Here is a 17,998-nt window from a genome sequence, read left to right on the forward strand (position 1 = left end):
AAGCAAGCCAGGAAAAAAGGTTCATGGAAGAAATGCATGGGAGAAGACATATTTGTAAATCCATTTTAGGTACAGGGGAAAAAGGCCCTTAATTGGGGTATTAGGACCTCCTTTTCATTGTTGGAGTTTCTCCTTCTGGGCTCGGATGTTCACCCAGAGGAAAAGAGATCAATGAGGTTCCCAGCTCATATCCTGGTGGCTTCTGAATACCTAAATACTTTGACATAACTTATTCCCTTTTGCATCCAAGCCTTCAGGATGGCATATCAGCAGTCTTGGAAGCTCCCCAGGTCCTTGAGTATCTGAAGAAATATAGAGTCATAGCCAATGGTGAGAGATGCTGGGAGTTGTATTTGTGTTGTGGCTGTGACAATCTTTTGAGTTTGTGATGACTGTTATCATTTTTGCTAGAACAGACATACTGTATTTTCTTGAATTCGTTAGGAAGAGCAATAGCTGAAATCTGCTCACATCATCTGACTGATTTGCTTTTATGTCCAAAGATAAATCTGAACTTAAGTGGGCTCAATAAATCAACAACTGTCAGCAACAATCAGACCTTTCATCCCAGAAAAACAAGAGCAAAGCTTTTGTCTCTGGTGATGAGTTTTTTTTTTAAAAAAAAGGATTTATAAAAATAGCTCATGGGAGTTTACAAAAGGTGTGGCTATGCATCTGTATTCTTATGATAGTTCTGGGCCAGGATTTTATTTGGGCATTGCTATTCAGTGCCAGTGTGGTTTTCACTCCCTTATGCACATGCCAGAGTATTAGATTAATTATGATCAGCAGCATAACCTTGTTGGATCAGACCAAAGTCCAGCTACACGAATGTTCTTTCCAGCAACTTTAGTTGAAGGCAACCTTTGTTCTTCAGTCTCCAACACTCAACAGAGGCTCCTTATAGTTATCGCAACTGTTAGCAGATAGTGATCTTTCATTATTCTGCCTTACAACTCCATTGATATAAAATTCTATATGGTACAGAAGCAGTGGTCAGTCTTAACTCTCTGGGAGATGATGTGGTTGTAAAATACATGCATTTTTAAAGTATGTATTGTGCTTGTCTTAAATAGCAAGATAGGGGGAAAAAACCAGTTTAGCTGTGGCCATGTTAAATAACTGAAACAGCCTTTTTTTCCCCATTAGAAACACCCGTTTTAGGTAAAGAGAGAACGGCTCTTTTTCATCTCTGACTTGATTGGGTTAAATTGCTCAGCACTTACTCACAGGCTGGGCTGCTGGCATTTTCAGTGGGAGTTTTCCTGTATGACTAGCCAGTGAGGACGGAACCATGATTCACCCTCATGTGTTTTGATTCGAAAGTGCCTTCCTTTCGAGCAACAAGCAAAAGACAAGACCGACGGTGGGGAATTTCCCCTTCTCCGCGGCGCCTGCCCCCCACTCCGTGCCTCCCTGTAGCCCCTGCGCATCCTTTACGCTTAGCCGAAACACCCTCCGCGCTGCCGCAGAGCGCCCACCGATCGGAGGCAAAAGAGTTTCGTGCCCGTCGCTGGAGTTGACGCGCCGCCCCTTTTGCAGAGCTGTTTTGTTTCTGATTTGAGCGGGGAGGACCAATCAGAGGCCACGCAGGGTTTTTACGGTGCTGTCAGATTGCAACCGTCTCCCGCTCCTTCCAATCTGGGCTGCCTTCTTCGGCGCCGTCCGCACCGCCGGCTGCCTCGGCTCACGCGCCCCTTGCTCTTTAGCACCGAACGCGCGCTCTGGGTGGCCGCCCGGCTCTGAACCCCGCTCCGGCGCCGATGGTCAACATGAGATGGACGCTTTGACAGCCACCGCACTCCCATCCTAGGGCTTTACGGGCAGCAGCAGCAGCAGCAGCAGCATCGCCGCTCGGGAAATGTCGTTGCCACCAGCAGCCTTAACGACCTAAATGTCATCCATGGGCAGCTCGCTCTCTGCTTCGGCACGGTTGCTCTTGTGCACAGATACTAAGATTAAGAAACTCGGATTCTCTCAGGCTGGTACCCAAGGGCGGCATCATCCTCATCCTCATCTGCTGTTAAACTGAGCTCCATCTGCTTCTGGACGAAGACTGAAGACAGGCACATTCAGTCTGAAAATCCTTCCTCTCTGCTAGGCTGGGGCGCGCGCACACCCAGCCAGCCCCCCCCCCCCCACGCGTATGCCGCAGCAGGTTCTTTGAAAGCCAGGAATCCAGGGGGTGGTTTCCTTTTCTCAGTTCCAGTGACCAGAGAATCAAGTTAAAGTCTTCAAGGAGGGGGGAGGGGGCACAAATAAAGTGGCTGCTGAAAAGAACCTGCAAGTTAAACAGCTGCAGAAGAGGAGGAGGAGGAGGGAACAAGGACACTGACTGAGAATTGAGGGAGCAGCTACATCAATCCAAGGAAACAGGTGGAAAGGCAGAGGCAGCCCAGGAAGAGAAGTGACCTTTTAAAGAGAGATCTCCCCTTCTTTCCTTTTCCACTGCTCTTTTTGGGGGTGGGAGGTGGGGAAGCTAGCCTGACAGATTGCAAAACCTGTCTTCACTCTGCTTCCTTGCTTGCTGCTGTTGTGACAGAGACACATTAACAAAGCAGAAGGAGAAAAAATGCCAGCCATCCTGGTAGCCTCCAAAATGAAATCTGGACTACCTAAACCTGTCCATAGTGCTAGTCCCATTGTTCACATTCCAGCCGCAAGAACCGTCCCACAGCCCTGTTACCTGAAGTTTGGGAACAAGGTGGAGGTGAACAAGTCATCCTATGCCAGCCAGATCCCCCTCAAATCCCAGAATGGTCATGAGAACGCAGGAGATGGCTTCCTTCGAAAGAAGAGTAGCTCCATTGAGAATGGCTTTGACACACAGGTCAGCAAAATGGTTCTAGCGTGCTGAGAGGATGGGTGGAGAGGCTGTATTATATACAACTCTGTTTAGTGTGTGCATGGTTATTGAAAATGCAGGTTGTGATGGGGAAGTGTAATTGTATTTCTGGTGGACACAGAAGCAATGAAGGGAATGGTATTTTCTCTAATGTGTAACTGTAGAAAAGAGAACTGGCTGTTCCTAAATATTCTCGTGATTTATCTTAGCTCAGGGGTGTGTACTTTTATTTATAGGAGCTTAAATCTTTCAGTAATGCTGGATTACTGAAAGGAGTTGTTTGCTTTGTTTGGGAGGCCAGTATATACAAATGCTGCTTGTTGGAGAATGATTTGCAGTGGGTGTGTTTGTGCATCTCCCTGTGAACACCTGGAGAACTGCTGGAGCAGCTACCTAGTGTGGTGGTTCTGATGTATGCAGCTGAGCATCATGCAGCAGGGCAAGCCCTGCAAGGATGTAGCTGAGATTGCTGCCTGCACACTTACACATACAGTAATCATTTGTGGGGCGAAGCCACAATGAATATGTTGTTGAATGTTCATGCACTTAAAGGCCTCTATATGTACATACACAAATACACAGGGATGTTGTCCATGCCTTGGGTGCTTGCATGTGTGTGCAAGACAGAGAGAGAGAAAGCAAGCAAGAGAATATATGTGTGTGTGTGTATACACATTGATTCTAATATGCAGTGTTGCTTGAAGCCATATTTGGGTGCCTCTTTAAATGCTGTTGCTCTACATTACAGAGACTGCAATACTCCGTGTCCGGCTTGTTTTATTTTAACAAGTGTATTAGTATTTTCAGCATGGCTCTGATTGCTGCTGAATATGGCTCAAGAACAGTGAAAGCAGACAGTAAATGCTAACATACTACTGGAGAAGCAGAGCAGATGGTCTACTGCCACCAAGGTGACTAATTAATATTAGCTAGACTGAGATTGCCATGCAGACAGATCGTCTGCTTGGTGTGCTGCAAACCTATTCTGCGGCTGGTTGAACCTGATCACAAGAGGCACAGCCATGTTGGGGTGGGAAGTTGCATGCTTAAAGAAGAATTATATTGCTGCCTTTTTCCTCCCATGGGAAATACTGGGTCGGTCAATCTTGCCAGTCTAGGCTTTGCAGATGGCAACCTCAGAACCTGTCCTGCTGAGGAACACGAGTCTGCCTGCTGTTAACCCTAGCATGGCTTCCTGTCCTGCATTTCAGGAAATGCTGCATTTTCCATGCTGGCAGATAAAGTGATGTATTGAGCTCAGTTTGTGAGGCTGTAGCAGGTCCTGAGGGCTTGACAATTGGGAGGGAGAGGTGAGAGTGTCAGAGTAGTAACAGACAAGCTTTGCATCATATCACACTCTGGAAGAAAATCCAAATTCTTTTGAAAGTTTCCATATTTCATTTTGAAATCATCAGGACAATCTCATTCTAAAAATAAAAAGGGGGGGGGAGTCCAGTGAGGTGAATATGATATGATACTGAGATGAGCAATGAGATGATGACTCTTGTAAAGGCTTTCAAAGCTGACTGGGCATTTGTTGGTGGTGTAATACATGCTGAGCATTGAACCACTATATGGTCAATATTTTAGGAGTTCAAAATTGATTCGGTTAGTACTAATTGGGTTTTTTCTTTGTTGTGAGATTGGGATGGTGAAACAAGTAGGATACCTTGTATGCCAGATCTATAACTCAGTGCCTGGGGAAACATTTCACATTTGCAAATCACAATACATTGTGGTAGCATTTTATCTAACTGAAGTTCAGCCAGCCTCTGGAGTAGTCCTAGTGTATCCTCACTGATAGAAATATTAAATTCTTAATTTCAGCCATTGGTCTAATCTATTGGTCAGTTCTTGACAATCTGTTTTCAGTTAGTCATTCTTTATATTCTCTTTCACCAAAAATGTGTTCCTCTGTTGATCGCGTTAAATAAGTTGTAAGCCAACCGGAATGTATAAGCTATGTGTTCTGTTGGTATTAAATAAGTACTAGTATTATTATGAGCCTGGAATCATCTATGGGAACTCTACAAATAAATTAATTTTGTAGGCAAAGTCATTTGCATTGTGAGTACCTTCATGGTTATCCAACCAGTTGCATAATTTATTCTTTTTCCTTGCTCATCTGCTTTCACATCATAAATAACATTAGCCATACATTCTGAATTTAGTATGAAATTCTACTCAAAGAGTGGAATATGAAAAAAAAATCTTCCAACATGAAGTTTTTTATACTTAAATCTCATCTTGTTTCTAGAGTATACTTTAGAATATAGATCACTGATTTTTGAGTATAACCGTGAATTGTAGAAGTCTTATAATGGAAGAGAGGATGTTGGTCATGAGATAAATGTTTCAGCTGGATGATAGAACTGATGCATAAGTTACTGGCAAGGACTATCTGCACTTACCAAGTCCTTTGACTATAGTAAGACCAGCCTTGAGCTCATCTTCACAGTTCAATTGCATTTTGGACTGAAGCAGCTAAAGAGTTTGACAAGTGGAAAAAAATGACCCTTCACCACTGAGTTTCTTTCAGAAACATATGTGCATCAATAGATGCAGAGTTATTAGGATGGTGGAAGGCATGCTTCTGGGCCTTGAAGAAGAGAGGTTGCTAAATGTTCCGGAATCTATGAGCAGCTTGGGAACACAAGCAGTTGTGTTGTAGCAGATCAGACGATTTCTCCCCTGGGTTCGCCATTTCTGCTTCGAGGAACAGTGGCTCTCCGGTTTCATTAGCAGAGATTGCTCCTATCACGTGCAACCTGACCCTTTTGAGAGAAGATGTCTAGGACTGGATCTGTATGCAAAACATCTTGTATACAGGTAGTCCCCAGGTTAAGAATGCCTGGTTTACGGACAATCCATAGTAAAGAATGGAGCTTATTATAGCAAAATTCAAGTTAAATACACAATGATTTGAGTTCATTACACAATACTACTTATACAGTATTATACAATAATACTGTTCTGGCTTCCATCCAAATTCACTGGGGACTTACCTGTATGTGCAAATGTACAAACAATAAGTGATAACAAAGATAACTGCTGGAAATCTCTGAATCTGGTTAGTGAATTTTTTTCTTTTATTCTCCTTAGTATTTCCTCCTTTACAATAATAAGCTGCAACCAAAGCAGATATCTGATCTTAGATATTCACTTGAATATACATTTCTGTATTCTCACTGAACTTTATGTTCATGATTTCTTGGATTGAGCAGGAGATGAGTCACATAATCTTGTGTTTTGCTATGGCCATCTTTGGCCACTAGTTTTCACTTGAGAATGAATTGGATAATTAGTGCATTTATTTTATACAGGTAGTCCTCGCTTAATGACTGCCCTGAGAAGTGACCATTCATGGTTACGACGATGCTGAAAAAGTAATTTTACGACCTGTCCTTGCACTTATGACCATTGCAGTGTCCTTGCTGTCATGTGATTGAGATTTGGGTGCTTTGCAACTGGTGGGCATTTACAACCATCATAGCGTCCTGTGGTCATGTGATCACTATATGTGTGCTTCACATCTGGCTTCCAACAAGCACAGTCAATGGAGAAGCCAGCAGTAAAATCACAAGTCACAGTCACATGATGTCTTGCTTAATGACTGCAGGTGATTCGCTTAACAACTGCAGTGGAAGTGAGGTCATAACTGTTGTCATGTGATGTCTCAGTGATGGAGTTGCTGGTCTCGGTTGTGGTCGTTAAGGACTACCTCTATATTACATGTTGGCATAGGTACAGGGATGAAATTGAAACCCTTGTGTTTTGAAGGAAGTAGCTTTGCTGTCCCCCTTCTATTGAAATAGACCCTTCTGATTTGAGTTGTTCTATTATGGTCAGAGTGGAAGATTGTTTTGGTGCCTGAAGTAATAGTTTTGATGCCAAAAACAGACCACCCTTGCACCTAGTTGACTTAGTACTGTTCTGGTCCCCAATAGTTTCATAATCTTGCTCCTTTCAGGCTCTTATACCTCCCTACCCTTTGTGCAGCCTCCTGCTTCTCCTCAATTCTTCCAACAGTTTAATACTCCCCTCTTTCTTTTATATGCTGCATTCAGGACTGTGGTTGCCTATTGAATCTGGTATGGGTGGAAAAGTAGTGCTGGTTCTAGGTTCTAGAAGACCTTTGGTTAAGTTGCTGTTATGGGGACCCTTTCCTTAATAAATCGTCCCTGCTGCTGTAACATTTGCCCTATTTGCTTGTCTTAACGCTAATTCATAGCTAAAGAGTTGCAGAGATTAGATTCTTTTATCCTGTAACTCCCTATGGCTCATGGGAAGCATCAACAAGAAGGACAGGCAATAAAATCAGGAGATGTCCACTGATGCCAAGCATTGATTCTGGCGCAAGAACAATGGATATTATTTTTTGCCAACAGGATAATAACTTATTTATTTATTTTACATTTATATCTAAGTATGGAACACAAAGCAGTAAATCAACAGATGTCAAACAAAAACTGATCCAGGAATGCTTTTACTTCTGAAAGGTTGCTTCACTGTTTGACACAAATTTTTGAGACTAGTTCCCCTCTATATTTTTCTCCCATATCAACACTGAAATGGTCCCACACATTTATTTAGAAATGTCACAAGAAGAGAATTGATAAATTCATTAGCTTAGCGCGCGCGCGCACACACACACACACAACCTTAGTTCCAGTGAGAGTAAGGGATTAGATGAGCAGCATGTCTGTCTGTCTTCTTTAAAGATAGTCACGTTTATCCCCTTTTCCCCATAAAATAAAAAGCAGAACTACTCCATTGCAGTCTAGATCTAGATTCCAGCTGATTTTTGGTTTCCAAGCATGGTAGCCATTAAAATGCTACATCTATAAAATCTGAAGGTTCCTACAAGCTAATACTGCTCTGGTTGCATTATTTGCTATTTTGTGATAAGAAATCTGAAGCAATAACCCCCAATATAATATTTTATAATGTTATGCTACTGTGCAATAATCCACAAGAGAATTCCCTTCTACAAGAGTAAACCAAAAGTCCATTTTATGAGACCCCCTCTGAAGTCTGTAAGTTACAAGTTGGATTTATAGAAATATGGTTAGGCAATATCTATTTTCTTTAAATGAATTTAAACGACCAGAGCCCAATGAATTGCATCCTGCTGAACTGAAGAAACATGGTAATGAACTGACTGAAATTTTATGTACTATCTCTGAGAAATCCTAGAGAACTAATGAAATGCCATACAACCAGGGCAAGCAAAATATCACTATTTTCAAAAATGGAGGAAAGGAAGATTTGGGGAACTATAGACCAGTCACTCTGATATCAATACCTGGAAATAATCTACAACAGATTATAAAGATATAAATCTATATGCAACAATGTCACAGTGACCAGAATTAAGCATAGATTTCTCAAGAGCAAGTGTTGTCAGACTAATCTTAGCTGTTTTAATCAGAGAACTGCTTTAGTAGATTGTGAGAATGCAGTAAATGTGATATATCTTGATTTCAGCAAAGCATTGGCAAAGTACAGCACGATATTCTGATTAGCAAACTAGTTAACTGAGTTGGCTAGCATGATAGCTGAGTGGATACAAAATCATACCCATAGAGTTCTAACCAGTATTTCTTCATCAAAGGGAAGAACTGAGTGAATGCCACAAGGTTCATCTGTACTCTCCCACATTTTCATTAATGACATGGATGAAGAAGTGGAGGGAGTGCTTATCAAATATGCAAATATCACAAAATTGGATGGGATAATAAATATCCTAGAAGACAGAAATAAAATTCAGAATGTTTGTGTACTGAAATGTACTGAAAATAACAGAATGAAATTTGATAGAAAAATATGCTTATTTTTTCCACTTAGGAAACAAAAATCAAACACCACAGGAATAGAAGAGGAAATACCTGTCCTGGTAATTGAAAGGAACTTGGAATAGTATTAGTTGGCTGCAAACTGAAGATGAGTTGGTAGTGTGCTAGAAAAGGCAAGCAGGCAGGCAGGCATGGACCAGACTTATATCTATTTTCCAACATTCCAGAGAACAGGACACAGAAAAATGGATTTAGATTATAGGAGGATAGATTCTGTTTGAATGTTAGAAAAAAATCCTAAATGACAGTGGTATGGATTACCCAGAGATGTGGTAGGCTCCCTTCCGCTAGATGTGTTCTAGAAAGCTATTTGCCAGGAATTATTTCATTTGGATTCCCGAGCAGCAGTTGGATTCAATTTCCTAAATTGTCTCTTCCAATTCTAAGATTCTGTGACAAAGGTTTTCCAACCTCACTAGATAACAGTTATAGTGGCTGCCTCCAAGATCATTGGAAGTATAGTTCCTAGATGATAAAAGTCTCTCTCTCTCTCTCTCTCTCTCTCTCTGTAGAATTTTTATTAAAGAAAAATTTTAAAGAATGAGAACAATACAGATTTCAAAAGAAAAAAGTAAGGAAAATAAAAGAAGTGCAAAAAAATGCAACAAAAGTGCAAAAAAAAAAAAAGAAAAGAGAAAGAAAGCAAAGGAGCTTCCGGTCTTCTTAATAACAGTTACAAGTACAGTGGTACCTCGGTTCACGAACGCTTCTGTTCACGAACAATTCGGTTCACGAACAGCTCCGGTGGCAAAATTTTGCCTCCGTTCACGAACGCCGGATCGGGTTACGAACAGAATCCGTGGCCATTTTCCCTCCTGTGACACGTGGTCGCGGCTTCCTGTAGGGAGGGGGACTCTCCCTCCAAGCAATATCCACCTCCCCACCCGGCTTCCTGTCCTCCACGCCAGAAGTCGCGTTGAGCAAGGTTAGCTTTCTCTCTCTTCGTGCTGTACTTTGTGTCATATTTTTGCGGTTTAAAAAAACAACAACATATGGTTCAGAACGAATTAACCGTAATTACATTGAACCTTATGGGGAAATTTGATTCAGGACGCGATCAAAAATCGGTTGGCGACCAAATTCGGAGGGGTCAGAACGGATTAACCGTATTTACATTGAACCTTATGGGAAAATTTGATTCGGTTCACGACCAATTTGGTTCGTGACCAGAGTCATGGAACGAATTAAGTTCGTGAACCGAGGTACCACTGTACATTTATATTTTACCCTCTCAGAAGTATAGTTCCTAGATGATAGGAGTTTTGTTTCTACTCTACACTGCTGCTTCTGGTGACAACTTGGTACTTCGTTAGAGGCTTTTGAACTTAATCTCTCTGCCTAGTGTGCTCAGTATGCAATCTGTTATCATCTAGGAACAGAATTGAAATCCAACCTCTAGATCCATGTCTCTGTTGCTGAGCTCAGTGAAACTGTGGCGCTAAAGCCCCTTCACCATGATTAGTTCTTGCCTTTTCCTAATTCTTCTCTTTCTTTTGATTTCTTTTTGTAACATATCTATGAATGGCCTTTCTGCCTTCAGAGCTGCACAAGGTATAATTGTGCTCTAACACTAGACCCAGATCAAATCAATCTCAAATCAAAACATCCAGAGTATGGGCAAGCTGGTCAAAACTCATTGAAAGGTCTCATAGAATAACCACCATGTACTCTACTCCATAGCCACAAGAGACTTCCCACAAGAGGGATCAGAAGAGAATTCTTGGAAGTTATCCATTTGACTCTTGGCTGAATTTTCACTCCAATAACTGCATTTTAAGTCTAGCCTGCTGTACCCCTCTTCTTGAACTGAACTAAAGAAGAAACCAATCTTCCAACTCAGAATTGTTTACCTAGCTAAAAATATATTGGTCTAATATTATTTTTAGAAATGTTATATATCAAGCATATAAATTGCCAGTGTCAGTGTGTATTATTAGGCATGGCTTGTTGGTACATTTTGTAACAGGAAGCTGCTGGTTTTCCGTTTACCATGTACTGGAATATAGTCAAACACTTGTCACTTATCTGGCAAGTCTCTCAGGTAATCTGAAAAACCATTCCTTCGGAATCAGTTTGTGAATGTTGGCTTGTTTGGGAAATAAAATTGCTGAATCTAGCTTTCCCTTCACTGCATTTTTGCAATTACATGGTGATCACAGCACACTGCTTCACTTACTAAGATATTTGTTTTTATTATTATTATATCTGTTATTATGGGTTATACATTCAACTATTTAAAAATGAAAGCAGATTACAGTTAGAAATGAATAAATTTACCAATGTTACTTTCATTCAGTTTCACTTATTTTGAACTCTTAAATTTCGTTTGTTCCATTAGCTTGAGCACTTTTTTAAAAAAAATTGCAGAATAAGTCACATGCATTTTTGTGCATCCAGATTGATGCTTTTTTCAAGCAAATATAATGGATGTATTTTCACTAATACATGCATATTTGCACTTATTTCTAACTTGCATGTTTTTGTACACACTTTTTGATTTGGAAAACTATGAATTTTGAAAATGACCTTGGTCTGCCCTAATCATTAGCTACTCTAAGACCAGTTTTGGTCTCAAAGGAAATTGAAAGATGTCAGATGATTGATGAACAAATCTACAGCGAACCAAATGCTCTGCCTACATTTTCATTTGCTATTTTTATTATTACAAATCATATTAAATATTCCCAAGAGGTATTAACTTCATTTTGATTTGTGTCTTGTTCTAAACTCTCACTTAATTTTGCACCTTAAAAGTGGCGAAGAGATAGAGAAACAATAGCTAACTGTCAGCTGCAAGAGGGCAGCAATTGTAACACTTGATTTGTACTAATAGTCTTAGTGTAGGATGTGCTGGGGGGGAGGTGGAGTGAGAAGAGGAAATGTGCAGAAAAAGGAGCCATTGCATTTTCTTGAAGTTGACTAGATGGGCAGGGCACAATCGTATTGATTACACGGGACTGATGAGGATAAGGATCTGCTCTTTGGAGGTAACAGGACACCAATCCAGTCATGGGACAATCACATACTTTGCCCTGACACTAATGTCAGGGACACATAGCATCAACCCCTGATCTGGGCTGGACTCTTGAGTTTCCAGGCCTGCCACATTTCAGATTATGAGGCGAATAACATCCACTTCCCTGATCACAGATATAGTCCAATTCTGAAGTGAAGATCGATAAAAGAAAAGCATACCAGTACAGAGATGCACTGAGAAATATGCCTAACTGAAAGGAGTAAATGACATCATGCATTGACAACAGCCAGACAGCAGTATTTTCCTCAAGACTACGTATATATACGGTGTATATGTATTATATTTGTACAAACACACACATGCATGTGCATGCAGATACCTGCACTCCTGATTATTTATTTATCAACATTTTTATACCACTTGCTCTTCGAATTCTAGGCAGCTTATAACATATGAGATTAAAAAAAATACGATTGTGACATCTATTCATAAAACCAATAAATAATAAAGCCATTAAAAGCTATAAACCTGTCACTGCAGCCCAAAAAGTCTGTCATTCATGTTGTCTATTATTTTTCTTTTCAATAGATTATTATTAGTAGTAAAAATAGGGGGACAGAGATCCAGCTGGTGTCCCCTTCTTTGTGGAGTGCCTCAGGGCTTGGTACTGTGTCCCCTCCTGTTTAATATCTACATGAAGCTGCTGGGTGAGGTCATCCGACGGTTTGGGGTGAGGTATCATCAGCATGCTGATGATACCCAGCTTTACATCTCCATCCTGGGCTGCCTGAGTGATGTCGTGGAGTTCTGCTTCAGTGCCTGAAGTCTGTGGGGGCCTGGATGGGGCACAGCAGGCTTCAGCTCAATCCAAGCAAGACTAGTGGCTCTGGATTTTTGGACCTCCTGGTTCCAGGGACCATCCATCTTTGGTTCTGGATGGGGTGGCACTGACCCAGACAGACCCGGTGTGCAATATGGGGGTTCTCCTGGACTCATGGCTCCTGCTCAAGAGCAGATGGCAACCATGGCTAAGAAGGCCCTTGCACAGCTTAGGGCTGTCCATCAGTTGCCCCTTTCCTGGACTGGGGGGCCATGCTCATAGTCACTCATGCCCTTGTGACCTTCAGATTGGACTACTGAAATGTGCTTTACATGGGGTTGCCCTTGAAGAGTATCCAGAAACTTCAACTGGTGCAAAATGTGGTGGTGTGGGCAGTTACTGGTACTAGTTACTCGGCACATGTGACACCACTGCTCCATGAGCTGCATTGGCTTCTGGTGTGCTTTCGGGTGCAATTCAAGGTGCTGGTTGTCACCTTTAAAGCCCTTCATGGCTTAGGACTGGGTTACTTATGGGACCATCTCTCCCTAATTGTTTCTACCTGTCCTATTTGATCTGGCAGGAAGGGCATGCTCTGGGTACCATCAGCTAGGGAGTGTCAGCTGGCAGGGCCCAGAAGGAGAGCCTTTTCTGCCATAGCCTTTGGAATATCATTCCCCCCTGAGATTAGACTGGCCCCGTCCCTGTTGGCCTTTCATAAGGCCTCAAAAATTTGGTTTTTGCTTGAACCTGGGGCTCTGGGCATAGGCTAGAGCCTCTCTCTTGGTTGTATGGATGATAGTTTAGATCATGTCTGGCTGCTACATGTTTTTATTTTTGTTTTCTATTATATATTTTGTGTTTTTATTTGTTTTATTGTAACAAATAAGTCATATTAAAATGAGATGGGCTGCTATATAAATTGAGTAAATACAATAAAATAAAAAAAGAATAAAACTAATAATTTTAAAACAAGAACAGATCATGGTAAATACAGGTCCACCCATTGTTGTCCCCCAGAAGCTTCTTGACTCTCAGCTTCTTCTGCTTCTGATGTCACTTCATTATATATTCTGCATCCCTGTTGTGTGAGGATTTTCCCTGCTGGGCCCCAAGCACCAATTCAGGTTGATTGATTGATTGATTTATCAGTCAGATGAGTATGCCTCCAGTTTCTTTTCCATTCAGGGCAGCTTACAACGATTAAAATATCCTTGGCAAATATAAACCAATGAAATGTCCACAGTATATAAAAGTATTAAAATGTCCACAGTAATCAATAAGCTAAAACATCCATGGCAAACAATGCAACAAGAGCATTGTGCATCCTATCACTCCAATTAATCAGTGATGTTCCTAAATGCAATACTGTAATTCTAAGGCAATATACAAACAGCACATAATTCGCCCGACATAATAGCAGGATGGCAATCAAGTACCAAATAAAGCTATCTATAGCTGGGTCTTTATTGCTTTCTGGAAGGCTGACAGAGTGGGAGCTAATCTCATGTTCAAGGTTGGCTCTGTTCCACAATGTTAGTGCTGTGAAAGTAGAACATTGTCTCCTAGCCTCTGTCCCTTTGTCTCATGGGGATAGGAGATTATTAGGAATTTCTTTTTCTGATACACACATTGAATGGACCAGTTCTGGAGATGGCAGTCCTGGAGATAGCCTGGTGCCAAGCCACATACGGCTTTACAGGTCAAGAACATGTTCATTAAGAAGGTAACATAATTGTGTCTGCCTGTCTTAACTTTGCAAGCAACCCTTCATCTCCAAGGGTATCACTTCTCTAAAGCAAATGTCTCACTCGGCAAGTCAAACTGCCCCAGGCTGGCCAAGTTATTTTAGAATGCAAGAAATAAAATGCCCCAGTTTTCTCTCCCTCTTCATGGCAGTATCTGTACAATAACATAATATTACATGTTTGAAAATTGTACCATCTTTTCATGACACCCCAATTCAGTTTCCTGAGGCAGCTATTTTATGCTGTTGTGGCCCAGACTGACATCTCATTCTAGTGTCATTTGTGAACATCAGGAATCAAAGATACTGGAAGACTTGTCCCCAGTTATTCATATTGCCACAAAAATGAGCTGGCTGGGAAAGTAAAATTCAGGTTCTCAAGTGAGCTGTCAAAGTGCCAACAAGGGGATTAGAGAATCATGGAATTACAGGCATATTATGTTTTGCTCCGCAAATTATTTTCTTCATTCTGATTCTACTGCCAAGGAAAACTACTGATATCATATTTAGCCTGCCTACCTATTCATCTGCCTACTTGAATCCTGAATATAACCTACCTGCCCCACTTCTCACCTTGTGGTACAAAGAGTAAGAACAGTAGCTTGCCCAAGGTCACAGGGTTGAAGATTTGAACCTAGACAGATTCCTGCCTCACATTTTTACATCAGCCATTATATTATATCTGTTCTTATAATATATGCAGTTGCATCCAAGATTCTGAGCAAATGTATTCAATGTCTCTCCTACAAGAATTCTCAAAGTGAAGCTGCCACAATTGCCATTTTGCAGATGCCAAGAAGTATGTGATGTAGCAAGCCCAAGAGAATTTCACTTTCAGGAAATCAATTTTCAATTAATTCAGTGGAGCTTAAGTGTCCCCACAGCTGTGGGGGCACTGGATTTTAGCCTAGATAAGCAACTTGAACATTTAAAAATGGACTTAGTATGCACAATTCCATTAAATTCTGTAATGATTGTTTTGCATGCAATTATTATCCCCAAGGACTAGGGGAGTAATTGTCTCTGAGACTCTGTCTTTCATCAATATAAATTAAAAGTTACTCTTACATGTTTTATTGCTTCAACTAATTTTCATTAATCACCATAATGTCTGCAGCTAAGCCAGTGCTGATTAACTGCAGGTCTAGCTTGTGAAGTAACTTTCAGAGTAGAGTTGTAAACTATTTTCAAGGATGACAAACATGTACACTTGCCAACTTCAGGACAGAATCCACTGGCCTAAAAGTGCTCCCTTTTCTAATTTGCATTCAGAACACAAGAAGAAGTCAAATGAAGCCTTAAAGAATTTTATTTTACATGGCCTGTGGTAGAGCCATCCAATGTAGGAAATGCAGGATGTGTGCCTGAAGCTTTGGGATCCAACACTGTACAGTATATCTTTGAAGGGAGAAATTTCCAAGTGTATTTAGAAAACAGAATTAAACATTAAAGGGATATTCCTATATCATCTGCATCATTTCCTTTTCTATATTTGCCTGCATTAACATTAAAGGGTTGTGCTACAAACAAATCCCTTTAGATCCAGGCCAGAGAAATAATGATTCCCACATTACATCTATCAGAATATTAGATTCTTGCAGAGGGATCAAAATGGTCAAAAGTTATTTTCTACAGAAGCTTTATTGCATGTGAAGATTTCATCATGTCTGTCCAGTGCTAAGAATGCTGTAGGGCAGGTTTACGAGATGTGTTTGTAAATCAGACAAGGCTTCAATTAATTATGATTGGAGGTTTTAGGATGAAAAATCTGCAAAGTTCTTTTTCTAGATGTGCTTCATGTAAAACTCCAGTACCATGTTCAGGTAAAGGATTTCATACTTTTTATGAAGCATAAAAAATAAACATAAGCAATTATTTATTCACCCATTTCATATTCTGTCTATCTGTGTGGTCGCTTGGAGTTGAAAATGACTTGATGGCACCTAATAAACCAATCTTTCTTTCCAGCAGATAGGTAACTGTCATGAAAATACAGAATATAAAATAAAGAAAAAAAACCCCAAACTCCTACTAAAAAAGATGTATCTTGGCTATTTTTTCTAAAGGCAGACAGAGTGAGAACTAAAGGCAGTTCCCAAGAGAATATATTCCATAGCCATATTCTCCATAAGCACGCTGCTGAAAGTGAAGGTATCTTCAGAATGGCATCTCCTACAGATCTAATGTTTGGACAAGTTCATAATAGAACCTGTTCCTCAGATATCAACTTCACATCAAAAAAGTGAGATGCTGCTTGCTTTGCCAGCCAGGTAATTATTTCTTTAGCTGTCTTGACCTAGAGCAGAATTTCAGGTTTTGACTAGTCCCTTGGTGTGATTTGAACAGGAATGTAAGAAATCAATAAAGCCATGCCATGCTAGAACTTACTTGTGACCTGTTCTTTTCTTCACATGAAAGTTAGAAAACGTAAGGCATTGAATTGCATGTTCTAGTGGTTATATCCTTTGAATGTATGGTTAAATACTTAACAATGTTGCACCCCCTTGTAAGTTCTTCTAGATGCAGAACTACAATGGAAAATTTTAAACTGGAAAATTTTAAACCATGATTTACATTCACTGAAAATTTTTGCTCTCATCAGTGTCAGGCACAGTTGTATTAGAAAGTCAAGCTATAGTAGCGTGGAATAGTATGACTGTGTCTTAATTTGTAGAACAAAGAAAAATAATTTATTAAGTGAGTTGACAAGACTCCAGCAATTATGAAGCATCCACAGAAGAAAAGTTTGAAAACAACTGACTTATACATTACAATTTGTAACCAACGTAGGACCCCTTATCTGGGCATTCCACTACTCTGTCTAATTACAGTCCTGTAACAAAGAGTGGATTAAAGATAACACATTGGTTCCCTGCCTCCATGTTACTGCTCCCATTACTGTCTTCATTGACCTCTGTGACATGAAGGGTGAACATCTGCAATAGTGAGTCTGCTGCAGTTATATAAATTCCTTATATATAATCCTATTCATGTAAGGGATTTTAAAAACCTTGAAGCATAGAGCTGCCATCAAAAGTGAAACCTTGAGATCATATTCTCTGTAGGCATAATAAGTCATAGGGCATGTTGGCATGACATAGTTAGCTGTTATATGGCTTAGAAATACATGTGTTCTGCTAATGCTTTGTTTGTGCCTGTTGGCTCCTTCCTTGAGTGGCAAGAACTGCCCAGATTCTAACCTACCCATCATGCTCTATTCATTGATAAGAATGCTAATTCTAACTGGTGTAGAAAATATAGCTATAGTTTTACAGCAGACTAATGGTTACATTCTGCAGTCATATGGAAGTGGAGGTTATAGCTGGTTGATTGGAAGTGAGGGTAGGTCTGCTAGATCGCTTATAGACAGCAACTTCCTCTTATTGGTGTGATTGGGTTTTAGAATTGTGTTAGGGTGGCGAACAGGACTGATTCTCTGCCCTTATTGCATCCATAGATTGCGTGGCTTTGTTTAGGATTACTCACTCTCTTCTAGGAAGAAACAATGGTTACTAATGGTTACTGCTCTGAATGGCTGCTGTGATACTTTCCCTACATCACTTACAGTATATTCATTTGGTGTTAGATGCAGAATCTAGTGTGATGAATGGGGTAACATCTTGTGACATGTGAGATTCATTTAAGCTTGTGGAAAGCAAGGAAATGAACAGGGGTCACCGCAGTATGAATGCTACTGACTGTGATTTTGATCCATATTCCTCCTAGTTCCTTTGTGCAGGAAGGGAATTGTGAT

General features: G+C 40.5%; 1 protein-coding gene across 5 annotated transcripts in view; it reads left to right on the plus strand.

The window, feature by feature from the left end:
• The first annotated feature begins 1,526 nt into the window (after nt 1–1,526).
• NAV2 (neuron navigator 2) overlaps nt 1,527–17,998 on the plus strand; it is a 307,819-nt gene continuing 291,347 nt past the window's right edge. For 3 of the 5 annotated variants that reach the window (XR_015797036.1, XM_088145827.1, XM_088145829.1), the window contains exon 1: nt 1,527–2,830. Coding sequence is in view for 4 of the 5 variants with exons in the window: in XM_088145827.1 (XP_088001953.1) it covers nt 2,573–2,830 (258 nt within the window). In the remaining variant the exon portion in view is untranslated. The remainder of the gene's footprint in view (nt 2,831–17,998) is intronic. The other 2 variants (XM_088145828.1, XM_088145830.1) reach the window with 2 other exon arrangements.

This window comes from Python bivittatus, unplaced genomic scaffold, assembly GCF_059951505.1.
Source record: "Python bivittatus isolate LINGU-HERP-01145 unplaced genomic scaffold, Pbiv_v1 ctg000480_np1212, whole genome shotgun sequence".
Taxonomy (NCBI): domain Eukaryota; kingdom Metazoa; phylum Chordata; class Lepidosauria; order Squamata; family Pythonidae; genus Python; species Python bivittatus.